The sequence below is a fragment of the Mustela lutreola genome, chromosome 6 (assembly GCF_030435805.1).
Source record: "Mustela lutreola isolate mMusLut2 chromosome 6, mMusLut2.pri, whole genome shotgun sequence".
In the NCBI taxonomy this organism is placed as follows: Eukaryota; Metazoa; Chordata; class Mammalia; order Carnivora; family Mustelidae; genus Mustela; species Mustela lutreola.
Genome location: NC_081295.1, coordinates 123,169,637 through 123,196,137, shown reverse-complemented (window position 1 = coordinate 123,196,137; position 26,501 = coordinate 123,169,637). Strand labels below are relative to the sequence as shown.

General features: G+C 50.6%; 3 protein-coding genes across 3 annotated transcripts; 1 reads left to right on the top strand and 2 right to left on the bottom strand.

The window, feature by feature from the left end:
- Nucleotides 1–877: 877 nt before the first annotated feature.
- Nucleotides 878–15,846, bottom strand: ABHD16A (abhydrolase domain containing 16A, phospholipase). The gene is made up of 20 exons (XM_059178924.1): nucleotides 15,642–15,846; nucleotides 14,596–14,652; nucleotides 13,831–13,897; nucleotides 13,509–13,595; nucleotides 10,248–10,333; nucleotides 8,372–8,445; nucleotides 8,066–8,188; nucleotides 5,826–5,940; nucleotides 5,641–5,742; nucleotides 4,672–4,735; nucleotides 4,212–4,261; nucleotides 3,750–3,873; nucleotides 2,735–2,839; nucleotides 2,439–2,502; nucleotides 2,120–2,176; nucleotides 1,917–1,979; nucleotides 1,725–1,801; nucleotides 1,543–1,641; nucleotides 1,397–1,443; nucleotides 878–1,209 (listed from the first exon to the last, which is right to left on the bottom strand). The coding sequence occupies exons 1-20, from the start codon at nucleotides 15,771–15,773 to the stop codon at nucleotides 1,126–1,128; spliced, it is 1,677 nt and encodes a 558-aa protein (XP_059034907.1). The 5' UTR covers nucleotides 15,774–15,846; the 3' UTR covers nucleotides 878–1,125.
- A 74-nt stretch (nucleotides 15,847–15,920) lies between these two features.
- LOC131834363 (lymphocyte antigen 6G6e-like) lies at nucleotides 15,921–25,627 on the bottom strand. The gene is made up of 4 exons (XM_059178938.1): nucleotides 25,116–25,627; nucleotides 24,364–24,495; nucleotides 23,725–24,236; nucleotides 15,921–15,942 (listed from the first exon to the last, which is right to left on the bottom strand). The coding sequence occupies exons 1-3, from the start codon at nucleotides 25,165–25,167 to the stop codon at nucleotides 23,920–23,922; spliced, it is 501 nt and encodes a 166-aa protein (XP_059034921.1). The 5' UTR covers nucleotides 25,168–25,627; the 3' UTR covers nucleotides 15,921–15,942; nucleotides 23,725–23,919.
- Nucleotides 19,104–26,218, top strand: LY6G6F (lymphocyte antigen 6 family member G6F). Its single transcript, XM_059178930.1, has 6 exons — nucleotides 19,104–19,224; nucleotides 20,017–20,346; nucleotides 20,426–20,689; nucleotides 21,671–21,826; nucleotides 22,009–22,075; nucleotides 22,210–26,218. The coding sequence occupies exons 1-6, from the start codon at nucleotides 19,167–19,169 to the stop codon at nucleotides 22,232–22,234; spliced, it is 900 nt and encodes a 299-aa protein (XP_059034913.1). The 5' UTR covers nucleotides 19,104–19,166; the 3' UTR covers nucleotides 22,235–26,218.
- Nucleotides 26,219–26,501: the final 283 nt, after the last annotated feature.

The following is a 26,501-nucleotide window of genomic DNA, read 5'->3' as shown; positions in this document are numbered from 1 at the left end:
TGTCCCAGAGACTGCAGAAGGACCTTCATGCCCCGGGGCCCAGGAGACACTGAAATTAGTCAGCAGACATCCAGGACAACAGAACTTTATTGCTTGCCCATGTTAAGCCTGTTCAAAACAGTGGCCAAGGTGGTAAATCTGGGGGAGTGTCATCTAGAAAAGAGGTTCCCAAAGAAGGAAGTGGCCAGGGAACATACTGATGGGCGGGAGAAGGACTTATTCTGTTCCATGAAATCCAAGGATTGGAAATAGGACAGAAGTTAGAGGAAACCAATTTCCTCAGGTTTAAACTAAGGATTTTCTTCTAATAGCTGTCCAGAACGGCGAAGTGTGGCTCTAGGAGAACATGAGCCCTTGGAGCTCTGGCCTCCATCCCTGACAGGCTCTGTTGTTGAAGGAGACTTGATGACACAGTGAGGTGTGCAGGGTTTGCTGCTTAAGACGTGAGGAGTGGGCTGTTCCTCACTCCTCATGGGAATAGCAAGATCTTCGCAAGAAACACTGGGGGTACTGATGGTGAAGCCATGTGGGTTCAATCTGGAAATCCATAGAAGATCCCTGAGTAGGGGAAATCAGGTACTAGAACCCTTTGTAGGCAACAAAGCTGTGAGCTCCTGGGGAGGCTGCAGGGTTACGCAGGGTGGACTGGGTCGCCTGCAGGGGAGGCTGTACGTGATGATACTACTAGACCAGCAAACGGGGAGGCTTGGGGACCCACTGTATGAGGACAGTTCTGGTTGGGGGCTGAAGGCCTGGGGGAACAGCAGGGATGGGAAGGGTTAAATAGGCTGGCTGGGGTTGGGTTGCCCAAAACCCAGCCTTTGGGGCTTCAGCCCCAGGCTCCTGGACATTCGGGAAGTCAAACACTTAACCCAACTGTAGAAAAAATACCTTTTTATTAATTACTAGGAATAATTCATTCATCGAATGCAGGGTGCATGTCGGGCAAGGTTAGGTACTGCCGGATGGATGAGGGGAAACGTGCAAGAGGGCAGTGATAAGGGGGACAGTCCCCCACTTTCCACAAACTACAAACAGCAACATAAACACAGAATCACAAATAAGAGGCTCCTTCCTCATGTCTCCTCCCGTTCCACTCTTTGAGAACGAGTCCCACTGTGGCTGCTAGAGGTGCCAGGGCATCTGGAAGTTCTGGGCCGGAAGCGGGGTGCAATGGGTGGCCTCAAAGTTGTACAGATGCTTCTGAGCCTGAAGAAAGAGGGCAGGACAGGTGGGGTGCAGAACACTGCAGTGAGCAGCAGCCACCAAACACCTCCACGGCCCGTGAAACCACCACCCACTCTCTACAAGCTGCCACTTCCAGTGCTGTCCCCAAGCCCTACATGTGTCCCCTGGCCATTTGGGCACCCCCTTCCTTCGCCACCCCTTAGCTCACCAGAAACAAGGCCAGCTGCTGCCTTCCGTCTGCATCCATGTCCTCCCCTGCAGAGAAGAGGCACTCACACGGGGTCCATACATCCGGGTATTCATCTACTTCCTGGACTCTTCCCGACACCCTCTCCTGCCCCAGGACATCCTTACCCACACTCCAGGGGAAGTCAGGCCCATTTTCTGCCTGGTAGGAGCGGAGGACGGACAGGCACCAGTCCTCTTCCACCTCCCAACGGCTGTAAATGGAGGCTGCTCAGGGAGAGAGAGGAACGCCAGTCAGTGCCTGGCCTTGCCATGTCCCCACCCAAAGGCCTCACAGCATCTGCATGCACCTTCCTCCAGCTGTGAGGAGGCCTCTAGCCACTGCCTCACCACTCGAAGACCCTCCTCTGCCATCACGCGGGGATACCTACAGAGGGAACACGGGGATGGGAAGTCAGGACCCAGTTCCCTTCACTCTTCACCCCAAGCCCTCCTCCCCCGCTCCCCGCTGTGCCATGTCAGTACACACACCCCTGGCTCACCGGTACTGCAGGAGCTTCAGCAGGAGGTCGTTGCCTCGGTTGGACATGATGTCCTCAGGAACCCTGGGGGTGGGAAGAATGGACACTGAAGAGGCTGGAGTTTGGGGAGGGAGGGTTTGGACACCTTCCAGGGGCAGAGGTTGGAAGGGCAACTTCCTAGGTCCATCTGGGATCCAGGAGGGCAGAGTCTCCCTGGTACTCACGTGGTGGTGATGATCTCATCCTTGGTTCTGCGGATCAGCAGCACAGGGCCCTGGTACCTTCAGAGGAGAGCGTTGTGGGGAGAGAGTGTTCAGAGGGAGACGGTAACACCTGGCCACTGCCCACCCCCCAAAGGGCTGCCTTCTCATCCCCCACTATACAGGGCCCCATGAGCTAGCCCATCACCCAAGGATGAGAAAATATTAAAGAATGGGCCCCATTGCCTAAAGTCTGGCCTTACTGGGAGATCTGCTCGAATACCAAGCAGAGCCTGTACAGGGGGGAGGTGGGGAAGGGTGTTGCTGGCCGGCCCTCACTCACCTGCACAGCTGTTCTGCATTGTTCAGATTGAGGTGCTGCCTCACTGTCCTGGTCACCAGGCCCCCTGGAGTGGGATAAAAGTGAAGGGATAACAGAGACAAAGCCCTTGCCCAACACAAAGGTCCCCAATGCTCACAGAGAAAACTGAGGCCCCAGACAGGGGAGTCCTCCTGCTTCTCAATAGTGGGGTGACCCACACCCTACCCACAGCAAAAGGATCCGTCTCCAGTTAGAACGAAGCTCCCAGTACCAGCCCACCCCTTCCCTGGAAGGGCAGGCCTGGGAGTTGTACTCACTCCAGCTATCTGGCATGACCTTCAAGGCCAAGGGCACCAGGTCATCAAAGGAGGCATCCAGGATCACAGCACTAATGTCTGGGTAGGACATGGCTGCCCACGTGGCTGGTACCAGGATAGGAAAGAAGGGTGAGGATTGAGAGGCTCCTGCCCACCACCCTACCCCTGTCCCACTGACCCTACAGGCTGACACCATCCTCCCTGTTAGGTTAGCCCAAGGTCTCCCTTAACCCCTCACGTCACTTGGCCAGGGCACTCTCCGGAAAAGATTGAGAGAGAACATCAAAGTGCATCGAAGATGTGCAGAGGAAAGATTCGCTTCCCTGATGTGCTCCCTGTCCAGGACCCTGGTCTACTTCTTTTAATAATGGGCAAAAGAGGGCACCTGGGTGGCTCAGTTGGTTAGGCATCTGACTCTTGGTTTTGGCTTGGATCATGATCTTGGGGTGGCGAGAATGAGCCCTGTGTCAGGCTCCATGCTTGGCAGGGAGTCTGCCTGGAATTCTCTCTATCCCTCTGCCTCTGCCCCTCCCCCTCGCTCGCTCTCTCTCAAACAAAATCTTTTTTTTTTTTTTTTAAGATTTTATTTATTTATTTGACAGAGAGAGATCACAAGTAGGCAGAGAGGCAGGAAGAGAGAGAGAGGAGGAAGCAGGCTCCCTGTGGAGCAGGGAGCCCGATGCGGGGCTCGATCCCAGGACCCTGGGATCATGACCTGAGCTGAAGGCAGAGGCTTTAACCCACTGAGCCACCCAGGCGCCCCATCTCAAACAAAATCTTTAAAAATAAATAAATAAATAAGTAAATAAAATAATGGGCATAAGAGTGGAAGGAAACGTGAATGTATACAAACAGGATACCTTCTTCCAGACCCACACAGATATCCCACCTCCATCCTCTTCTCCCTTAAGCCTCGACCCCATTGTCAGGCCGCCCATGCATTTCCCTACCTCTCCTTGGGGTGGGGTAGGGGTGGCACAAATTGGGAGGAGGGAGGCAGGAGGTAGGCTGGTACCAGTGAAGCCGCCGATGGACCAGGCATAGATGATGATGTCCTGGGGCTGGAAGCCCAGGCGGTGGAGGGCAAACTGGACCACCACATCCATGGCGTTGGCCTCATTCTGAGGAAATGGCACCCCCTGCAGGAGGAAGGGCAAAGACTGGAGTGAGTCAGCACCAAAGGCCACCTGGGTCACTGGCAAGCTCCCAAAATGGACTCTTCTGGCAGTTCCCCTGCAACAGACAGGGAGGGTGCAGAAGAAAACGCTGGTGGGAAGGGCTGCACTCTCCAGAAACCAGCCTGCCTGCCGCTTCCCACTGGAGGAAGGGTCTGGCTCCCTGCCCTTAGCACCCAGGTGACAGGGGAGTGGGAGCTCCCCCACCAGAAACAGCCACTCCTTTCCCTAACTCTAGTGGCTGACCAGGGGGAGACAGACCATAATTCAGGAAAAGAAAGGGATTTCAGGGAGGGTCTCACCGTGCTTCCAGCAAAGCCTGGATGGTTCCAGCCCAGGACTGAATATCCAGCTGCAAAGAAGGAGGGGGGGCGGGCTAGGAGCTCATGGTCCACACCTCCCCCAAACCCCTCCAGCCCTGGGGGAAAGAGCAACTGAACCCTAAACACTCTCAAACTCAGAGGCAAGTAACTCCAGCCTTCCCAGAATGGGGAGATGACACCAGAGGCTGTGAGGCAGCAGAAGGGAGAGGTGATGGTGTGGTGGGGACAGAACAAAGGCCATCCTGTTAGGAACACAGCCCAAGGGGAGGGATGTATGCTTAGCAAAGGGGGAGTACACTTCCCCCCAGATGTGAGTTTTAAACCTCACTCGGAACACACACGATCTGGCGCAGGGCGCAGGGAGGTTCTATCGGTGTGGGAAGGTGGGGCCGTTCCATTCCAAAGGACAGGGACAAAGAGAGCTGAGCCACAGGCCTACCTTCCAGAGGCGTAGAAATGCAGCCCACCTCATAGAAGCCCGCGTTCCCCTCACAGCAGATCACCTGTGGAGGGAGGCAGGAAGGAGGGCTGGGAAGGAGCCAAGTTGGGACAGAAAATGCCCCATGTGGTAGGATGTGGAAAGAGGAAAGGGCCTGTTCTCTTCAAGGGGAATGGAAATTTCTCAACCCATAAGGTGTATAAGAAGAGAAGCAAAGTGGATGCAAATGCTTAGCAAACTGAGCCCTCAGAGGAAGAGGAAGTACTAATCACCCAGCACAGTGTCCACTTCTCCTTGGAAGACCAGCACGGGGCCAGCCCTCAGAAATGGGTAGGGATACTTTTTTTCCTTTCTGGCTTTTGAGTCTATTTTTTCCCATGACACTTTGTCTTGTGTGGTATGCCAATTGCTTTCCATCTCTGGGCTCCAGACACAGAGTCAGATAAACTCATTCCACGGTGTCCCATGCCAAAGCCCAGAGATGATGGGGCTCGCATGGACTCGCATGGACAGTGCTGGGGAGAGCCAGGACCAGAAGCCAGCTCCCTAGACTGTTGGCTCAGGGCTCCTTCCGGGACTGCTTCATGGAGGCAGGCCACTTGGGAGGCCAGGCAGCCCAGGTTCAAATCCCAGCTCTCTCACTTACTGTGTGATCTGGGAAAATTATCCCGGGTCTTATTTTCATCATCTATAAAATGGGTTGACATAAAAAATTAGTTTCTCTGCCACAGGGTTGTAGAAATGCTGCCTAAGTGGTGACCGTTACAAGATTACTTTTTGGTCCTTGAATGTCAACCTCTCCTTGCTCCATTTTGCTATGGCAGGGTTTTCCCAGAGAAGAGGTCTTGAGGGTGGGGCTGGGAGACAGGGATTATTCCAGCTGTCTTTCCTCGGAGCTGTTGGAGGCCTGAGATCCCCAGAGCCTCTGCTGCCCCCGCAACTGCCTCTGGGCTCCCTGCTCCCTCTCACCAGCTTCTGTCCCTGGGGCTCTGCTGTCCCCCGCCGGTCCACAAACATGGTGTCAATCTCGTTGCCATCACAGGCCAGCAGCTTCGCCCGGCGCCCATTACACTGAGTGAGGGAGACACGAGGGGCGGGAGGTCATATCCTTGGTTGGGGGAGGAGGATCGGGCCGCGGGGCGGGGGTGCCTCACCTCTTCCACCAGCCGGGCCTGGCCCTGCAGCAGCACAGGCATGAGGGCCTTCTGGAGCAGGTACACAGAGCCGGGGTACAGCATTCGGCGCCCCAAGGTGTGTGCCACCAAGTAGCTGTGGGGAACACAGGGGTTAGCCGACCCTTGAGCTCAGGAGGGCCCAGGGTCCATCCCAGCCCTCGTACCCAGAGACCCTGGGGCCCGCTTCACCCTTGAACTTCAGTTTTGTTTTCTTGACCCTCATGTATTTGTGTTCCTCCTTAAGGATTTAATGAAATATTGTATGTACCAAGCTGATGTTTTTCAAACTTTTTTACTACAACCTTTTATAAGGGGCACATTTTATTTGTGGCCCAGTACACACATCTGTACATATACTAAAAATGTAGGAGATGATATTTTCTATATATGGTAAGTAAAAGCAAAGTTATTACTAATTATGATTCTGTTAATGTGTAATTACTACTGAGGGGGCCTCGGTGGTGCAGTTGGTTAAATGTCCAACTCTTGGTTTCGGCTCAGGTCATGATCTCTGGGCTGGGGCTCAGTGTGAGTCTGCTTAAGATTCTCTCTCCTTCTGCTCCTCCCGCACTCTACCCCTTACTGCGGGTGTGCACTCTGGCTCTCTCTTTCTTAAATAAATAAATCTTAAAAATGAAACTTATTAAAAGTTCCCAGCTAAATAATACTTAAAAAAAAAATGATAGCTCTAATTCACTCAATTGACTTCAAGATTCCTGAATGGGTCAAGATCCATAGTCTGGATTTTGTTTTAAGATGTGTTTACTTAGGGGCGCCTGGGTGGCTCAGTGGGTTAAGGCTCTGCCTTCAGCTCAGGTCATGGTCTCAGGGTCCTGGGATCGAGCCCTGAATTGGGCTCTCTGCTCAGCAGGGAGCCTGCTTCCCCCCCACCCCTCTAACTGCCTCTCTGCATGCTTATAATCTCTGTCAAATAAGAGAGAGAGAGAGTGTGTGTGTGTACATGAGCAGGGCGAGGGACAGGGGGTGGAGGAGAGGAAAGTAAACTCCCTAAGGGGCACAGCACTAGAGGTGGGCCAATCCCAAGACTCTGAGATCATGAACTTAGTCAAAATCAAGAGTTGGACGTCCAACCGACTGAGCCACCCAGGTGCCCCAAGATCCACTGCTTGAAAAACACCAAACCAGACTGCAGACTCCATGGGGGCAGAGACCTGACTGTTCCATTTTACTGAGATGTGCCTTCTATCTTCCATGCGGCCGATGGCCAGAGCCTGACACAGAGTAGGGGATGAAAATATTTACTGAACCAACGTACTACTTTCGACACATAGGTAGGTGCTGTTCCTAAAAAAGGCAATTAACCATTTCCAGTTAATCCTGAAATAGGATTTGTCCCCAGAAAAACACTGTACCACTCCATCCAGCATCCCCTCAAAGCTGCAAATCTGGTTTGCCCCTCTGACAAGGGGGCACACTGTCCACACTGACCGTTAAACCCCCCCACTTCCTTGGTATCCCAGAACTTGCCTCCCAGGCCCCAGCAACAGAAAATCCCCACAGCACCTGCACCACAGCAAGGTACCGATGCTTACTACTGTGACACTACAGCTATGACTTACTTGGGCTTTGTCATGTGCGCTCAGGGCCCCACAAGGTAGAAGCCTTTGTGAACAGGTTACCTACCTAATCTCACCAATCCTGCGAGGTGGGCTATTTACGGATGCAGAAACTAGCTCGCTTAAGGTAGAATAGCCAAGGTGCAGAGTGTCCAGGACAAGGACACAGCTGCCACCAGACCCTGCTCCGGCTAGGGCTATGTGTCTCCACCGCACCCCCAACCTCATTCTTCCCTCCCAGCCTCATTAAAAGAGCTTTTGTAGGGCACCTGGCTGGCTCAGTTGGTAGAACATGTCACTCTTGCGCTCAGGGTCCTGAGTTCAAGGCCCATGTTGGGTGCAGAGCTTACTTAAATAAATTGAAAAAATAACAAAATGAAAGAGCTTCTGTCATCAGACAGAATCGTGTTAATATCCTAATCCTTCATTCACCTTCATCCCAATCCTTCTGTGAGACTCTGAACTTCTCTGAGCCTCTTTTCTTCACATACAAATCGAGATTAGAAACTACCACAAACAGCTCGAGGCCCAGTAAATGACATCTAGAGCACCAGTCCTGGACTGAACTGGAGCACCCAGTCCTGGAGTCCTCACTCCACATCCCCTCCACCCCAGCGGGCCTCTCTCCCTGTTGCTTCCCACCTGGTGATCTGACAAGGCAGTTTCTTGACCCGGTTGAGGAGAGTATCTGCTGTCCCCCGGTGCAGGGGCTCTGGGCGAAGCAGGGCCACACCCTGGCGGGAAGGGCCCCCTCGAGACTCTTTCCTGAGGATGGAAAGATGCAGGGGAGGATGGAGTCAGGAACAGCAAGCTGGACATCTGAGGTCCAGAGGGCAGGGATCTAGGAACGAGGAGATGGCGCTGGAGAGCAGGCCCTGGAGCCCCAAATGGGGCTAGAGGTGCGGGACAGGACAGAGCAGGGAGGGAATGAAAGAACTGGGACCTCACCGGCTGCTGGGCTCTTCCCAGTGGAAGTCGACTGGCCAGCTCTTAAAGTCAAAGTTGTAGTTGGCAAGCTGCCTCTGTGGTGGGCAGGGAGAGAAAGAGGAAGGGGAGGAACAGGGCGACTAAGAGGGCAGGCTTACCTACCCAACCTCATCTCACCCTCATCAACCACAAGACTCACCCCTGCACATCAGGGGAGGGGGAAACAAGTCAACATCCCCCTCACCACCCCCCCACAGTTCACAGAGGGTAAGCTTTGTTATGGCCTGAAAAATCAGGCAAGAGAGGAGGCTCTATCTGTTCTCAAGACTGGCCTGGCTGCTTCTAGAAGAGAAACTTAATAGTCTTTGCTTTTCCAAAATTTAAGACTGACCCACACCCAGAATGGGTGGCTGGAGGTGCTGGTGCTTCTGAAGGAGGAAGTGTGGGTGTGGGGGGGTTTGTTGGCTGGACATGCCCTTTCCCCCACTGGGTCTTTACCTGATGCTGTCCTGGAGGCTGGGTGAGAGGGAAGGAGGAAAGTCATGCCTACGGTGCTTCCTTTGCATTGGGACCATCTCTTGAATGAGGCCCTCTCCGACAGTTCCATCCTCATGGCCACCTCCCTTCCTTCAACTTCTGCAGTCAGGAGCTGGTGAGGCCACCCAGACCATCTACACCTCTGGTCATCCCACTCAGTCTGCCCACATGCTTTTTGAGGGTGGCGGAAACTGTGTCTTCTATTCTGCTGTACTCCCTCCCTCATCCCCAGAGTGCCCAGTGCTATATTTTAAGAGCTGTTTTTTAATTTTCCCTCACAGAAATTTTTTGACATTTTCAAAAATAACTTGACTAAGAAGGAACAATAGAAACACTGTACAAAAATGTAAATGGCAAAACAAAACAAAATGAAGAAAAGCAAATTTCAGGAAGACTCTGCTCAGACCTGGAGGCAAATCCAGACCCAGCCACTTCCTTTGCTCCGTGACTCTGCTGGTCACTGAACCTCTTTGTGTCTATTTCCTCAGAGGTATAATAATACCACCTAATGTGGTTGTTGTGAGGCCTGGGAAGGGTGTATGCAAAATGCCTCAGACAGCGGCGTGCCAGGACATCATTCCATAGCTCCATAAATGACAGTGTGGAGCATGATGACGGTGGTCACAGCTGTTTGATCCCAGGAACCCCTTTGTAACAGGGAAGAGCTTTATAGGGCCCCAAAGCCCCTTCTGAAAGATAATCACACTCCAGCACCAGCTAGGCTGGCCCAACTCCAAGGACACTGTGCCCTAGCCTTTCTCCCTCTTGGCACCATGCTGTGCTTCCGGGCACAAGAGTGGACATACCTGTCCATCTTGTCCCATCTCTGAACCAAACTAGCATGGTGTTTGATGCACATGGACAAAATTAACACCATTTGGGGCGCCTGGGTGGCTCAGTGGGTTAAGCCGCTGCCTTCGGCTCAGGTCATGATCTCAGGGTCCTGGGATCGAGTCCCGCAGAGGGCTCTCTGCTCAGCAGAGAGCCTGCTTCCCTCTATCTCTCTCTCTGCCTGCCTCTCCGTCTACTTGTGATCTCTCTCTGTCAAATAAATAAATAAAATCTTAAAAAAAAAAAAAAATTAACACCATTTACAGAACTGAGCTGCTGTGATAGAGAGAAGACCCCCTTCTAAGAAACACTATGGAACACTCCATTAGGAGTGGTGGGGAGGAAGATTCCTTGGGTGGACAGTTCACTTGCACGGGGTGGGAGGGGATACAGAGATGGGCAAGCGAAAACCCAGTGTGGTCTGTGGCAAAACCCACCTCCCGCCCCAGGCAGAAGCTGGTGCCTAGTGCTCCAGGGAGGCAGCTGAGGAAGCAGCCGCCAGGGAACCCAGACGTCTGGCACCTCTCACCTTGTTTTCTGCAGACTGGTTCCTATGTGTTGCCTCCAAGATGGTGATGAACTGCCTGTACTGGGGGTTGGTCCAGCGGCCGATGCCTGGGAGAGAGAGGACAGGAAACAGCGTTAAGAAAAGTGGAAGAGCAAGCTGAGTAAGTTTCAGAAAGAAGCTTAGAGATGGGCAAGGAGAAGGCCCTGGAAAGAGAAGTGGCAGGAAAAGGAACAAATGGCCCAGAGTCTGGGGAAACAGGAGAGTCGAGCTGACCCCCTTCCTTCATATGTAGCTTTAGTGTTCCCCTCCCACCCAGCTTCTTCAGTTTGTTTCTTGATAGGCTACTGATGCTCCACCCTCCAGAATGTTCACCTTCCCAGTCTTACCACAGTAACACGCAACCTTACTTTTCACCCCAGTGAGTGCGGAGTTTCTCTTCTCCCTGCCAGCGTTCTCCGCTGCCTGCTTTCCCTCTCTTTTCTGTACAGTCTAACTCCCTGCCATCTGGCTTCCTGGCTCCTGCTCTCGCCCCACAATCACTTCCTCACTGAATGTTGAGTCCCCTTTCTCTGTCCCCGCTCTCTTCCAACTGTGCACTCAGCACTCTTCCTGTTCCTCGAGACTCCTTCCTCCTCTGCTTCCTGGGTCCATCTTTGCCACCTTCTGATATCCAGACTGCTCCTCCCAGCCTCCCTTCCACTTCCTTCTCTGAAACAAGAGCCATCCTCAATGCTCAGCTCTTTCCTCTCTTCATCTGGCCCTTTGGCAGTCACATCTGCTCTCCCTTCACTGGCAAGGAATCTGAAGCCCTGACTTCTCTGCTTTCACTGACCTGACAGGTGTCATGGGCCAGGCACCAATGACATGGGAGGCACCGGAAATGAGACACACAGGTTCCACCACTGAGAGCCTGGGGCTTTGGTTGGGGGTGAGGTGGGACTGGAGAAAGATGGTAAGCAAGGACAAGAACATTTCAGAGAGGGGTAAGTGCTACCAAGAAAATAAAACCAGAATGAACCAGAATGCTATTATCATCAGGGGTAGAGACCCCAGACGATATGCAGAACAAAGCAAGGTGCAGAATGGTTTGTCCAGTGTGATGCCAGTTGTGCCAAAAATGTAAAATGAACAAAAGAAGGGCTGTAGGGGTGCCTTGGTGGCTCAGTGGGTTAAAGCCTCTGTCTTTGGCTCAGGTCATGATCCCAGGGTCCTGGGATTGAGCCCCACATCCGGCTCTCTGATCACCAGGGAGCCTGCTTCCCTTCCTCTCTCTCTGCCTACTTGTGATCTCTGTCAAATAAATAAATAAAACCTTTAAAAAAAAAAAAAAGAAGGGCTATATATTGTTTTTAGTTACCGTATTTCATAGATTCTAAAACATGTTTCCTTTCACATTTGAAAACTGAATCGAAATGCATTTTACAATTCATAACAGCTTAGATTTGATAAAGTGAGGCGTATCTTTCATAAAAATATAAAAATGTGGACCAAGAAAGAAACCCCGCCAAATGGCAATGGTTACTTCTGGGGAAAGAGGAACACAGAACTGGGGAAGATTCCAATGGGAACGCCAGCTCGAAATGCAAAGCTTCAGTATTTTATTGACCAAAGGTATCTGAAACAGTATCATAGAACATAAGCATTTCAATTCTTTATGATATTGGGGCGCCTGGGTGGCTCAGCCGGTTAAGTATCTGCCTTCGGCTTGGGTCATGATCCCAGGATCCTGGGATCAAGCCCCGCATCAGGCTCTCTGCTCAGTGGAGAGCCTGCTTCCTCCTCTCTCTCTCTGCCTGCTTGTGATCTGTCAAATAAATAAATCTTAAAAAAAAAATTATTATTACAGTATTGTGTTCTCTGAGCTCTTCTGTATTTAATTTTTGTCCCCAAATTAAAAATAAATAAAATTTAAATGTAGGACAAAACTGAGGAGTGGGAGCTACTTCTATTTATTTATTTATTTATTTATTTTTAAAAGGATTTTATTTATTTATTTGACAGAGAGAGATCACAAGCAGGCAGAGAGGCAGGCAGAGGGAGAGGAGGGAAGCAGGCTCCCTGCTGAGTGGAGAGCCCGATGCGGGATTCGATCCCAGGACCCTGAGATCATGACCTGAGACAAAGGCAGCGGCTTAACCCACTGAGCCACCCAGGCGCCCCAGGAGCTACTTTTAGATCAGGAGGTCAGGGCAGGACTCTCTGAGGAGGGAGCCCAACCCGGTGGAGATCGGGAGGCAGAACACTGCAGGCAGAAGGTCTTCACCCCTGTCTGGACCCAAGTGTAGCCATCCAGCTCCTGACCTGCCCAAGCATCCCTTTGCCCAGTATTTGTCATGTGCACCTGCCAAGGGGCAATGATTTGGATCATCTCTTCACTATTAAACTGTGAGATATAACTACGCTTATACAACACACATTCAGTTAAAAAAAAAAAAAAAAAAGCAAACATTTATGTGACCATCACCTGAGTCAAGGAAGAGAACAAAGTCACATCCCTCCAAGAGTCCTCCCTGTCTTGTTCCCTCCCTCTCCCAGGTAATCTCTCCTGATTCTCAAGATAACCATGCATGTTTCTGCCACTTATATATGCCTTTATATATGCCTTTGCCACCTATATTGCCTTTTTGAAATTCATGTAAGTGGAAATACACTGCATATATTATCTGTAATGTTGAATGCAACAATTTTGAGACTCAACTGTGTTACGAAGTGTAGCTTAAATCTGTTCACTTGCATTGCTCTGTTGTGTTCTGTTGTAGAACTAGAACCCTCGAAAGTATTTATCCATCCTACTATTTGTGGCCATGGACTTGTTTCCAATTTCGGATTATTACAAACATATATGTGGATATGTGCAAAATTATTGTAGGCTATATGCATCTTTTCCAGAAAATACCAAAGTTTTCTGCCAATTAGTTTTTCATACTTACAACCAAATCCTTTAAGGAAAAGATCATGTCTTCACCATTCCCAATTATTCCCCCTCAGCACCCAGCAAAAAATTATATTTTCAGGGGCGCCTGAGTGGCTCAGTGGTTAAAGCCTCTGCCTTCGGCTCAGGTCATGATCCCAGGGTCCTGGGATCGAGCCTCACATCGGGCTCTCTGCTCAGCAGGGAGCCTGCCTCCTCCTCTCTCTCTGCCTGCCTCTCTGCCTACTTGTGATCTGTCTGTCAAATAAATAAAAATCTTTAATAAAAAAAAATTATATTTTCAAAAGCTATATAATATATTATATAATCTAGTGAAGGCTAGATTCAAACCAGGCTCCCTCTGGACCTACCTCGGAGACAGGCCACGCCTGCCAAGAGTAGTAGTAACGTCCCAGCATAGTGGGAAAACGGCACCACTTTGGACAAGCTCAAGTAACCTAGGAGGGGAGAGGCATTATGTGAGAAGTTTTCCCCACTGCCCCTTGGCATCTCTTCCCAGGACAGCCCCCACCTCCACCCCATACCCTCTCTTTGGGACAGCCATGCCCTTGGAGGAAGAAGATGCCTCATGGAAGAGGGAAGCCAAGCCATCCTCACAGGTCCCCTTTCCTCTTTAGCGGGGGTTGGCTCATTTGCCAACAACCTGCCCACCACCTTTGAAACCACACTGACCTTTCCTGTATAAGTAGAAGAAGGCGAAGGGAGAGGAGTAGTAAGAGATGGACCAGAAGACTGAAGCCTGCAGCAGAGAGACAGGGACAAGCAATCAATACACACACAGAGGTTTGCCGTTTCCAGGCCTAGGCTCTGAGCAAAGTGGATAACCTGAGGGAGATCATATCAAGGACCTATTCTGTGCATAACACAGTAGGTGCTTAATATTTGTTGAAAGGCAACATATCAGAGCATAACAGAGGCTGGGGAGATTAGGTATATGTTCCCGTTTCTTCCTCTTGTCTCCAGACATAATTTCACCACATTTAAAGGCCAGTTTCTTTTTCTGCTCAAATTAGCCAAGCCTTTTCAATCAGCCCTGCTCAGGACAGTGCCTGGCCTGGTCCCCAAGAGATGCACAAACGTCACCATAGGAACTCTGCCAGAGAAAACAGCTGTCTTTGCAGCCAAGAGGTTAGTTGCCAGGGAGGACAAGTCACTGGGGACCACAGGACTCAGCACCTGCAGACAGTCCCAAGAGTAAACACATTTTCCTCAGGGCTCAGGCTGCCCCACAGAAAGCAGTGCACACACCAAAGGGGAATGCCAAGTATGTGTGCTTGAGAGCGTGTCCACACGTATGTTGGAGAGGTTGGCTGCAGAGCCCAGAGCATCCCCCACCCCCCAGGAGTGCTGCCTTCCCCCACGCTGGGGAGGAGAAAGTTCGGGAAGGCAACTGGATGGGAAAAGATGCAGTAGTCCCAGACATCAGGGCAGACATACCAGTGCCAGAATGCTGTCAGCATGCTTCTCCAGGGCACGAGGTTGGTAGTACGTATCCTGCCAAAACAGACAGCCGAGTCAAGGACCATGTCCACTGACAAGTCCTTCCTTTTCCCTTTGAGAGCCCAGACGTGTGTCCCTGGGTTCTAGCCTCCAAAGTTGTCCCTCCTGGGACATCCCTGGCTCCCTAAGAAGCCGCTCTTCCCAACCCCCACTCTAAACTCAATTTCCTACCTCAGACCATGAGAACATAGTGGCCTGGACTTGCGAGCAAAAGTGACAGCCTCACTGGACATTTCGTGATCCTTTTTCATGACCCAGTTTCAAATGGGTTGTGGGCATGTGCATATGGGGACAGGAGTTAGAGAAGAAAGGAGAGACACTGTGACAACTTGAAGAGGGAAAGAAGATCAGAAGTAACAGTGGGGTGATTAAGGAAGAGAATGTGGCTGAGGGCGGGCAGCTCTGGAGGGCAATAAACACAGTCTGAGACTACCAATGAAAAGGTAGAAAACATGTAGGGGCACAGTCTACCACCACCCCCAGCTTTCACGGACGTGATGACCCTAGGGCCTCCAAGATAGGGTGGGCGGTTGGGTGGGGGTCAGCGGATACGTATGTAGAAATCATCTTGAAATTCAAGGCCAGGGTGGAAGGAAGATAAAACAGAACTGGGGAGGGCACTGAGGCAGAAGAAATCGAGAGTCTGACGGCAGAATCATCCAGCTCTCGAATCCGCGCTGGGTCTCTCCCAGGACTTAGAGTCAACTGGGACCAGCACGAACCACGAAAGGCAGGGTGGGGGGCCTCGAAAGGAAAAAGCAAGGAGTGGTAGTCAGAATGAGAAAGCGGTGGCAAACGGCGATAAAGGAGGAAGCCGGTCCGCAGGCGGGACTTTAACCCAGGAAACACAAAGAGCACTTTGCAGACAACTGGCTTGACAAGCAGGCTCCACCGATTTCCAATATTGGGCGCTGCTGGGGAGCAAAGGCCGCAAAGGGGTTTGGGCCGTACCATGTTTTTGACCAGGGGAGAACTCGACTCACCCAGGAGCTGGAAGGGGGGGTAGTGACTGAAGTTGGAGTCTCGGGGACGCTGGACGGGGCCCTTTCTGAGTCCCTTTCCCGGTAGATTTTGTAGAGCCGGGGGCCTAGGACGCAGCTCAGCAGCTTCGCCATGGCCCCCGCTCCGGCCGCTGCTCTCCCAGCAGCAGGTCCCCTTACCGGCCCCGCCCTTCCCCGGCCTCTAAGGTATTGCGTGCCCTTGACGTCAGCACGTACAGGCTCCGCCTCGAGCCCTGGGGAGACATTTTCCGCGCTCCTTGAGACGGTTTTCGTGCAGATGGACCTACGGATAGAGCAATGGTCAGAAATTAGTTGGAGGCGTTTGGAACGCTGAGAGTTAGAACGTATCAGGCGAAGTTAAGTCCCCCCCCGCCCCCGCCTTTTTAAAAAAATTCCTTAATATTGGCAGACTCTCGAGCGACAGTGGGAATGAAGGGTAATGATTAGGAGCACTTGGCAAGAGCAACAAAAAAGAAAAAGTGTTTAGGAATAGATCTAATCAAAGAAATGCAAGATTTCATGAAGAAAATTATGAACGTTTTTGAAAGAGCTAAGCAAAGCCTTGAATAAACGGAGAGCTGCATCGCAGTCATGGATAGGAGGATTCAGTATTGTTAAGGGGTGTGAAATACGGTCAAAAAAAAGAGAAAAGATGAATTATCGCTCTCAAGCGTGGACGAATCTCAAAACCGTAATGTTGAGGGGAAAAAAGAAAGCCATAGGTTACATACAACCTGACACCATTTGTACATATAACGTCCAAAAATAAAATTTAATGATCAAGAGAGTGAAAGAAAGAGCAAATTTAGAATAGTGTAACACAGCATAGAGAACCTTTGAAATGGTAATACTGTTTCTTATTAGAGATTCAGGTTTGTTTTCTTTTTCCTTGTACCTTACACCCACATAAAATATACATTCTTTAGCTTTTTATTGCAGTAAACACCTATACAGAAAAGTGTGCCATTTCAATATATCCATGTACTCAGCCTCCAGATCAAGAATACATTATACCACATCTACAAGATCTTCCTCAGATCACTACCTGCCCCACCAAGGGTAACCACTATCTTTATTTCTAAACTCATAGATTAGTTTTGCCTAATTTCATACTTTACCGAAATGAAATCATACAAATCACGCCCTTTGTTTCCTGCTTCTTTTACTTATTATGTTAGGTTTGATATAGTCTTTGGTATGCATAGAATATTTAATCAGAAACCATTTTAAGGGGGCACCTAGGTGGCTCAGTTGATTAAGCATCTGCTTTCAGCTCAGGTCAAGTTGGGCTTTCAGTGGGGAGCCTGCTTCTCCCTCTCCCACTGTCCCTATCCATCCATCCCCACCCGCTTGTGCTCTGTCTCTCTCAAATGAATAAAATCTTTTTTAAAAAAGGAAAAGAATTTTAGAGTTAAAAAACACCCAATTCAGGGACACCTGAATGGCTCAGTGGGTTAAAGCCTCTCCCTTCAGCTGGGTTCATGGTCCCAGGGTCCTGGGATCGAGCCCCGCATCAGGCTGTCATCAGCAGGGAGCCTGCTTCCCTTCTTCTCTCTCTGCCTACTTATGATCTGTCAAATAAATAAATAAAATATTTAAAAACAACAACAACAACAACACCCAATTCAAAGAGAAACAGGCATCCTTATGTTTATAGCAGCATTATTTACAATAGTCAATATATATGGAAACAGCCCATGTGTCCTTTGATTGATGAATGGAGAAAGAAGATGTGAGATACGTGTGTGTATACACATACACACACACATGCACATATATCTCTATAAAATATTATGCAGCCATAAAAAAGAATGAAGTCTTGCCATTTGCAATGATATGGATGGAGCTAGAGAGTATAATGTTAAGCAAAATAAGTCAGCCAGAGAAAGACAAATACCATATGATTTCAGTCATATGTGGAATTTTTTTAAAAGATTTTATTTATTTATTTAACACAGAGAGAGCATGCACAAGAGAGCACACGCTGGGGGAGCGGCAGAGGGAGAAGGAGAGGCAGGCTCCCTGCTGACCAGGGAGCCCAATGTGGGGCTCCATCCCAGGACCCCGAAATCATGACCTGAGCTAAAGGCAGATGCTTAACTGACTGAGCCACCCAGGCATCCCCATATGTGGAATTTAAGAAGCAAAACAAACAAGCAAAGGGAAAAAAAGAGAGAAAGAAACAGACTCTTAATTATAGAGAACAAACTGATGGTTGGGGGAGTGGGTGATGGGTGGAAAAGGTGATGGGAATGAAGGAGAGCACTTGTCATGAGCACCAGGTGATGTTTAGAAGTGTTGAAGCATGATATTGTATACCTGAAACTAATAAAACACTGTATGTTAACTAACTGGAATTAAAACAAAAACTTAAAGGGTCTCCTGGGTGGCTCAGTTAAGTGTCTGCCTTTTGGCTCAGGTCATGATCCTAGTCAGGATCCCCCAGGGGTCCTGGGATTGAGCTCTGCATTGGTCAGAGCTCCTGTGGGGAGTCTGCTGCTCCCTCTCCTTCTGTGGCGCTGCTCCCTCTCCTTCTGTGGCACACCCCCCTCACGTTCCCGCACTCTCTCTCCAATAAATAAATTTTTAAAAAAATAAATAGATCACCCATAAAACTTTTTTTTAACTAACCTTTAAAAATAAATAACACATTTGGGGCGCCTGAGTGCCTCAGTGGGTTAAAGCCTCTACTTTCAGCTTGGGTCATGATCCCAGGGTCCTGGGATCCAGCCCTCCATCGGGGGCTCTCTGCTCAGCGGGGAGCCTGCTTCCCTTCCTCTCTCTCTCTCTCTGCCTGCTTTTGCCTACTTGGGATCTCTCTCTGTCAAATGAATAAAATCTTTAAATAAATAAATAAACAAATAACACATTAAAAACTATTAGAGCTATATGAAACTCTGCTTTGAGAATCCTGCCTGGGGTAGAGGGATTTGGTGAATTCTCCAGGCCCCTGTTATCCAGTTCCTTCAGTAGTAACTTAATACACTCATTAGGGGCTCAGAAGAGATCAGTGGTATGCCAGGGAGCCTCAGGGAAAGTCATTCTAAATTATTTATGGAGTATTGACTAGGTATGCAGTCTTATGACAGGTTCTGTGGAGACCAACATGAAGACTCAGGTTCTTCACTCATGGTTGGCATCTCTCCTAGGGTGGAGGAAAGAGCACAGAATGTACTTCCAGACTGAATGAAGGTAGACAGCTGTGCCCCCTTCTGCAGAGGCTTTTTAGCACAAAGTCTTTGATCTGTCTCCTTCAGCTGATGTGGAGTCCGAAGTGTAAGGAGATCCTCTTCAGAACACCCTGGGCTGAGTCTTTTCCCCCTCAGAACTGAAAAGTGGTGGTTACTTTTTCCCCAGTAAATATGAAGCTGGGCTTTATCTCCCCAGCATTCCCATCCCCTCAGAGGCCCATGTCACTCCAAACCAGGGAGCGTGGGACTGTATCTGGGTTTTGTTTCCTCTACAGGACACCAGGTCCTGGGCGAGAGAACTTGGCAGCCTCTCCCCATGGCGGTCTTATTCCTCTTCCTTCTGTTCCTATGTGGAGCCCCCTGGTCTGCTGCAGGTAAGGAGGAGGAAGTGGGGGATTCTTTGGTTATTCGGAAGGTTGTAAGGAACTACTGCTGTTTCTCCTCAGAGCCTGGGGAAGGCATTTGACTCAAGGAGATAGATTTACCCCAGCGGATTCCCCACTTCCTCTAATTCTTGGGAAGACCCAGAGACAATGAGGGTCCAGGTTATGTATAGTTTCTTTTTTAAATGTTTTTAATGTTCAATCTTTTGAAAATTATTTATTAATTTGTCAGAGAGAGAGAGAGTGCGAGTGAGCACAAGCAGGGGGAACAGCAGGCAGAGGGAGAAGGAGGCTCCCCACTGAGCAGGGAGCCTGATGCGGGCTGGATCCCAGGACCCTGAGATCATGACCTGAGCCCAAGGCAGATGCTTAACTGACTGAGCCACTGAGGTGTCCCTAATGTTTAATTTTTTAATCTGGGGGCTTTTGTTTTGTTATCTATTTTTGTTGTTGTTGTTATGTACAGTTTCCTTTAGAAAATAAGAATAGATGAGAAAATGCATCCAGAAAAGGAGAAAGGAGAGGAAGAGAAAGGGTCTTTGCCAACTATTCTAGCCTTTTTTCTCTTGCCTTCAGATTCCTTCACCCACTGGAGGAGAGGGGAGGAAGGCCCTACTTTATCCTCCCCTCCTCACTTCTTCATAGCTGTCACTTGAGAAAGTGCTCATAGCCAGACCCATGCTGGGGGAATTCCCAGGAGGGGCAGAAGCTGGGGGTTGGAGGTCAAGTGGGAGCTGTTGATCTGATGGTGATTTCTAGTCTCATACAATCTCCTCCCCACAGACAATATCCAGACCATCTTTGTAGCCTCGGGGGAGGTGCTGGAGCTGCCATGTCCCTTACCGCCCACCCTGAGTGGAGATGAACTCCTATCCTGGTTCCACAGCCCAGCAGCAGGTTCCTCCACTGCCCTGGTGGCCCAAGTCCAAGTGGTCAGACCAGCCCCAGACCTCGGGAAGCCCACCAGGGCATCCAGACTCAAACTACTGGGGAACTTCTCACTGTGGCTGGAAGGGTCCAAGGAGGGAGACGCTGGTCGGTACTGGTGTGCTGTGCTGGGTCAGCACCACAGGTACCAGAACTGGAGGATGTATGATGTCTCCGTGCTCAGAGGTTAGTGAAGGCATGTAAATCGGGGGCCACTGGAGGTCAGGAAGCCCAGCAGAGAACTAAGGTCCCTCTCTTCCCACAGGATCCCAGCTATCTTCGAGGGCTGCCGATGGATCCCACTGCTCTGTCCTCATGTGCTCTGTGGCCCCTGCCAGACGCCTAGACTCTGTGACCTGGCTAGAGGGAAAGGGTCCTGTGAGGGGCCGTGTACAGTCATTTTGGGGCGATGGGGCTGCCCTGCTCTTAGTGTGTCCTGGGGAGGGACTCTCTGAGTCAGAGGAACATAGAGCAAGAATCATCCGCTGCCTCATGCCTCACAACAAAGGGGTCAGCTTTAGCTTGACAGGTAAACTGAGGGAGGATTTGGGAGAGGATATTGCCTCTGGCACATTCTGCACTTGCTGGCTAGAGGAAGTGGACATGACTTTGTAATTGGCCAGATTTGGGTGGGTGGGGGTGATTTCTGGTGGAGCAGACCATCACCTGTAGGAAGAGGGCCTTTTCTCTCATTGATAACTCCCTAATAGAGAAGGGGTTGTTTAAGCCAGCTTTCTGGTGGAAGAGACCATTGGCCAAAAGGGATGAGAAGGATTCTGGTGGAATATACCATTAATTACAAATAGGGTGATCTATGACTTTTATGGAATATCTCATAGCAGACATGAAGAAAAGAATTATTGATGGGGGAATTGTCTTTTGAAGTAAAGATACATGTGCTAATGTTATAATGGACTACTGTGAGTGAAAATAGAAGGGGAAAAAATATATAATTGTTTTAACAATTAGAAGTCCATTACCCACAGAAAGAATGCTATTGAATGTAGAATGACCCATTTATGAGGCAGGAGGGAGGAGCAAATGGACATTATTTTGGTAAGCAAAGGCCAATTAATGGGTTTTACTTCCCTCTACATCCTCAGCACCTAATACGGTGCCTGGCATTTGGTGGGCACTCAGGGAATGCTTATGGACTAAATGAGTGAAAGAAAGAATGAATTGGAAGGCACTACTTTGTCCTGGAAGTTTGGATTACTATTAAGGATATGAGGAAGAATTGCAGTTACGGCTGATGGTCTGTTCTGGAGTTAGCTGTCCATAGGTGGATACAGGTGTGTTGATATTTGCTACCAACAGAAGTTGATGGGGTCAACATGAGAGGCTTGAATATGGGCAAAGTGGGATGGTGGAAACTAGGGACAAAGAAGCTTATGAAGTCTTTTGGTGGTAAGAGCCTGCTGGACTACAGGGGGAAAGCCTCTCTCTGGGGCATGGGAACAAACCCCTCACTGCGTCCCTCCTTATCCCTGCTGTCTTGCCCTTACTGTAGCCTCCACGGATGCCTCCCCTGCCCTCTGTGCCCCTTCCACGGGCTGGGACGTGTCCTGGATCGTGATGCTCTTGCTCACAGTGGGTCAGGGGTTCACCATCCTGGCCGTCAGCATCGTGCTCTGCAGACAGAGGGCCCAGGGGACTCAGTGCAGAGGTGAGTCCCAGTTTCCTCCCAGGGGGAAAGAAGAGAGCATGTGTGAGTGGGTGGGTGGCAGAGGGTTGGGCTCACGTCTTGCCTCTATCCCTGCCTTCTCTAGGGGAGGAGGTAGTAAGGAATATAGTTCTGAGTTATCTGGTGATTTCTCTGCTGCACCCCGTGTGACTCCTTCTTCCCAGGTGCCTCAATTCCTCAGTTCAAACCTGAAATCCAGGTCTATGAGAACATCCATTTGGCCCGTCTCAGGTGAGGAACACTCCAGGGTGCAGGCTTAAATCCCAAGGAGACTGGGGTTGGGGTGGGTATGGGGGCCCCTGTTCCTGAGGAGGTAGAGAATTAAAGTATCTTTAATCTGTCTTTCTGCTTCACAAAACCCACAGCCCACCTGCCCCCAAGATCAAATGATCTCCATGACATCTGCTGGAAGTGTGATCTGCTGTCCCTCTGGCCATCTGGCACCTGAGGCTTCGCCTGAAAACCTGGCAAGGAGGGGAAGGGCTTCGAGTGCTGCCCTACAGTCCAGCTGATCTCCAGCAGTCACGCTGTTTGTGTGTGTGTGTGTGTGTGTGTGTGTGTGTGTTCAGGGGCGCTGAAGGAAAGCAAAGTATTATTCTGCGATGTCACCTGTGAGATCACAGGTGTGATCTCCTGTTTCATAGCAGCCAGTAAAGGGGTGGTCCTGAGCCCTCAGTACCATGGGACTGAAGGGGAGCCCAGGGTGGCTGCTAGGGGGTGAGGAGGGGTGGGGATGGGCAGAGATGAGACAGGAGAATCCAGAGATTTGAGCAATTCTGGAGAGTCAGTCTCAGGAAACCACTGGACAAATGGAGGCAACTAAAGAAGAGAGAAGGGAAGGGACTCGAGTTAGAGGAAAGAGACAGGCAGGGAGAGAAGACAACAGAAGCACCAGGTGGGAGGACTGAATGACAGAGAATTGGAAGAAGACTCAGGTTGCCCTGAAATTAAGCCCGACCATCCCCCACCCCCATCCCCCTCATCCCTGCTCCGTCTCGTTTGCACAGAGAAGTGGAAGGAGAACACGCACCTTTAATCAGACCTCAGACTTCCTCACACGGACAGGGAGGGCACTGAGTCAGGACGGGGTGGGGTGCACTCCCAGCCGCCCTCCTTATCCTAGCACTTCCTGTGGCATCCGGAGCCGAGCAGTGAGAGGCTTATCAACATCCTGACACCCTGGGAGGCCCTAGAGTCACATGCTATCTCTGGGGGTAGAGGGAGTGTCCACAGGGGTGGTGGGTGGATTCCCTGGTGGGGTGTGTGCTGGGCTGTCTTTGAGCCATGGACAAGCCTGAGCTGGTAGAACAGGGAAGGGCACCGATGCTCCTAACTGGTCTGTTCCTGGTCTCAGGCAGAAAGGAGCCAGTGTCCCCCACACACCATCGCAAGCAACTCCACCAGACACCCTTTTGTGTGTCTGCTCAAATTTGGGCCTCACTGGAAGAAATCTTTCTCAGAAGTGTCATCGAAAGCCGCCATGCTACAGGGGCTCAAGCTAAGCTATTAGCAAGAAGGAGGACGCAAATGACACAAAGGGAGAATGAGGTGAAAGTTACAGTTCAGGTCCCAGCAGCCCAGCCCAACCCACCAGGCAGCTCTAGTTTGCTTTTAAAGAGAGAGAGGTAGGGAGGGAAAGGGAGAGAAAGAGCGCACACACACACACACACACACACACACACACACACACACACGGCAGTGTCCTAGACTCTCAGATAGCACTTTTATTAAATTTACTCTTCACAGTTCCCCCCAAGAACCTCCTTCCTGAGTTCCTGAACTGCCAAATTAATCTTTCCTAGCAACACTGTCGTCCTCACCATACCTGGTGCCCCTTCAGTCCCCTTGCCTGGGACCCCCAGCTTCATCAAACTGCCTACCTTGACCAAGACCTGGAGCTGAGATAGGGCATCAGCCGTGGGCATCTAGAAAAGACAAAAGACCTAGAACAGATATTGTTTATGAGGCGGGGCTCTGGGCAGGTGCCTATCCAGGCTAGAGTGGTGCCCACAGGAACCAGACCTTGGGAGGGGTCTGGGAAGGTGTGAGGCTGGGAATCAGAGTTCTCTACAGAATCAGGTTCTTGGGCATATCTCAGATGCAGGGGTCTCGAGGGCGGTGAGGAGGGGGGCAGAGTCCTGGGTTGAAGACTGCAGATTGGCTTGAAGCCAGCGGAGGAGGGGGCCTCCCCAGGTGAAGCTGGCTGCAAGGAGGAGCAGGGCGGCGAGTAGGGGGCTGGGGAGCGGCCGCAGCGTGGTGGCTGTGTTGCACAGGTCTTGCTCACAGCAGTGGTGCCGCAGAGCGTAGGAGCGTGACCAGTAGGTGGCATGGCCCTGCAGAGGGCACTGGGCCCGTGGGAGGCAGCCCTTCCGCTCGATGATCTCATTCTGCTCTGTGGGACAGAATGAGAGAATGCTGAGGTCCAGGCAGGAAGGAGGTAAGGGCAGTGGGGCAGCAGGAAAAGCAAGATGGATGGATGGAGACTGGCCTAGAGAAGGGCCATTGGGCCAGAGTCCTACCTGAGGTGCCAATACTGATGCCACAAGCTTCGTCCTCCTGACACTCGGTGGGAACCGGGTAGCAGGGTTTGGCAAAGCTGCAGGTGTAACAGCGGAGCCGACCTCGGGCAGGGGGCGGGGGCGTGGTGAGACCTGTGGGGGGGGGGGGCGGTTGGCAGAGGAAGAGGAGAGACAAAGAGGCCTGTGAGAGGCTGGAGCCCAGATAAGGGAGAGAGATTCATGCAGAGCGGTGACTCACAAAGTGGGGAGAGGGAAGCGGGGAAAGGGAAGGAGAAGGGCAGACAGAAGTCGCAGAAGAGACACAGGGAAGGGAGGAGAGACAACTCAGGAAAAGAAAAATCGCAGAGGCAAGAGGGATCCAGAGGTTGTGAGAAACACACAGATATGACAGAAAACAAGAGAGTCAGAGACGAAGGCAGAGCGTGACACCAAAAGCCAGACCCAGGAAGGCAGGGTGGCAGTGAAAAAGTTAAGCATATGGTGCCCCAGACAGAGAGCAAATAAGAATTGACACTGACCGCAAGGTCCCTGCAAAGAATCAAGAGGTGAGATAAGGGAACAGGGGAGACAGAGGACAGAGGCATGTCAAGATGCTTCAAGGAAGAGAGAGTTATTCATTCTCAAATGCCTTGGAAAAGAAACTTCTGGTTCCACCTTCTCCTGGCCTGAGGCCATTCCCAGGAGCTCTTCTTTCTGAAGCCCATGCAAATCTCTGCTCAGCATCCCCGCTTCTCCCACCTGCCCCCCCTTACCCAGTGCCTCACAGAGGAACAGGATGCACAGGAAGATGCTGGAGGGGCCCATGGCTGGACCCAGGGCTCAGGAGTCTGGGAGAATGTGATCTGCACCCAGAGATCCCGAGAGCTGGAGCATCTGAGCGAGACAGGGAGGGACCAGTAAACAAACACACCTAGGGAGTGAATCTGGGGGGTGGAACCGGGACCAGATTCACCAGCCTGACGCAGTAGAGGCCCTGGTCCCGCAGCTCCTATGTCCCACACCTCTCACATCCTCCCTGCCCCCTACTTGAGTCGGCTAGAGCCTTCGGGGTCTTCTCTGTGCTGTGCTTTGTGCTTTCAGCTGTGTCTGCCGCTCCAGAGTTCTGTCTGGCACCTTCCCCCTCATTCCTCCCCACCTCCCCTGGTCTCAAGCTGTTCTCGGCTCTTTCAGCTCAGTTCCCTGTCTTTGTTTGCTTCATCCTTCCCCTCTCCGTGCACTGGAGTCTCTCAAGGTCACCCTCCGAGAAGGCCTGGCCCAGCATTGTTTCAGCGTGGTGTCTGTATGTGGAACCAACAATGCCCTCTCCCACCCTTCCCTCCACACAAAGCTCAGCTGCATAAGTGGGACCCCACCCAGCTTCACATCCCTTTGATCCCCCCAAGCCTCAACATTTGTACCCTATAATTATCTCTCCTAGTTTTACTACTGTGGAGGAAGGAATTAATCATGGGTGGGGCCAGAGGGACAGATGTGTTTCCATTGGGGGGGGGGTTGCAGAAAGACTGGGAAGGAATGCAGGGAAAAGATTCAGGAGGTGATGGTAGATTCTGGAAAACTGAGGTTTATGACCTTGAGGGAAGAGAGCCTGATCTGGGGAATCAGAGCAGGGATGTATCAGGAGTAAGAAAGGGGAGGGAGGAGGGCAGAGGAGACAGATATCCTTTTTTTTCTTTTCTTTTAATCTCAGGACCTCTTTATACTCATAAACATTACTGAAGGCCCGAAAGAGTTTTTCCTCTGTGTGGGTTAATATTGCTATTTACTATAGTATTTACTATATTCAAAATCAACACAAAGCGTTTTAAGTAGGTTTATTTAAAAATAAAAATAATAAATCTATCACATGTTAACGAAACACAGTTTTGTGAAAAGTAATTTCTTTTTTTTTTTTAATTTTTTTTTTTTTTAAGATTTTATTTATTTATCAGAGAGAGAGAGGGGGAGAGAGAGAGCACAGGCAGACAGAATGGCAGGCAGAGGCAGAGGGAGAAGCAGGCTCCCTGCTGAGCAAGGAGCCCGATGTGGGACTCGATCCCAGGACGCTGGGATCATGACCTGAGCCGAAGGCAGCTGCTTAACCAACTGAGCCACGCAGGCATCCCGAAAAGTAATTTCTTTCCCAACAACACAGAAAAGGA

Bases quoted from the DNA above. Each gene is read 5' to 3' on its own strand.
- ABHD16A (XM_059178924.1), bottom strand. From the start codon at position 15,773: ATGGCGAAGCTGCTGAGCTGCGTCCTAGGCCCCCGGCTCTACAAAATC. The intron at 8,189-8,371 runs GTGAGGTCCCAG...TTCCATCCTCAG, and splicing joins TGGGAAGAGCCCAGCAGCCG to GAAAGAGTCTCGAGGGGGCC. The intron at 2,177-2,438 runs GTGAGTGAGGGC...TCTCCTCTGAAG, and splicing joins AATGCAGAACAGCTGTGCAG to GTACCAGGGCCCTGTGCTGC.
- LY6G6F (XM_059178930.1), top strand. From the start codon at position 19,167: ATGGCGGTCTTATTCCTCTTCCTTCTGTTCCTATGTGGAGCCCCCTGG. The intron at 19,225-20,016 runs GTAAGGAGGAGG...TCCTCCCCACAG, and splicing joins AGCCCCCTGGTCTGCTGCAG to ACAATATCCAGACCATCTTT. The intron at 21,827-22,008 runs GTGAGTCCCAGT...CCTTCTTCCCAG, and splicing joins CCAGGGGACTCAGTGCAGAG to GTGCCTCAATTCCTCAGTTC.
- LOC131834363 (XM_059178938.1), bottom strand. From the start codon at position 25,167: ATGGGCCCCTCCAGCATCTTCCTGTGCATCCTGTTCCTCTGTGAGGCA. The intron at 24,496-25,115 runs GTAAGGGGGGGC...CCCCCCCCACAG, and splicing joins GTTCCTCTGTGAGGCACTGG to GTCTCACCACGCCCCCGCCC. The intron at 24,237-24,363 runs GTAGGACTCTGG...TCTGTCCCACAG, and splicing joins CATCAGTATTGGCACCTCAG to AGCAGAATGAGATCATCGAG.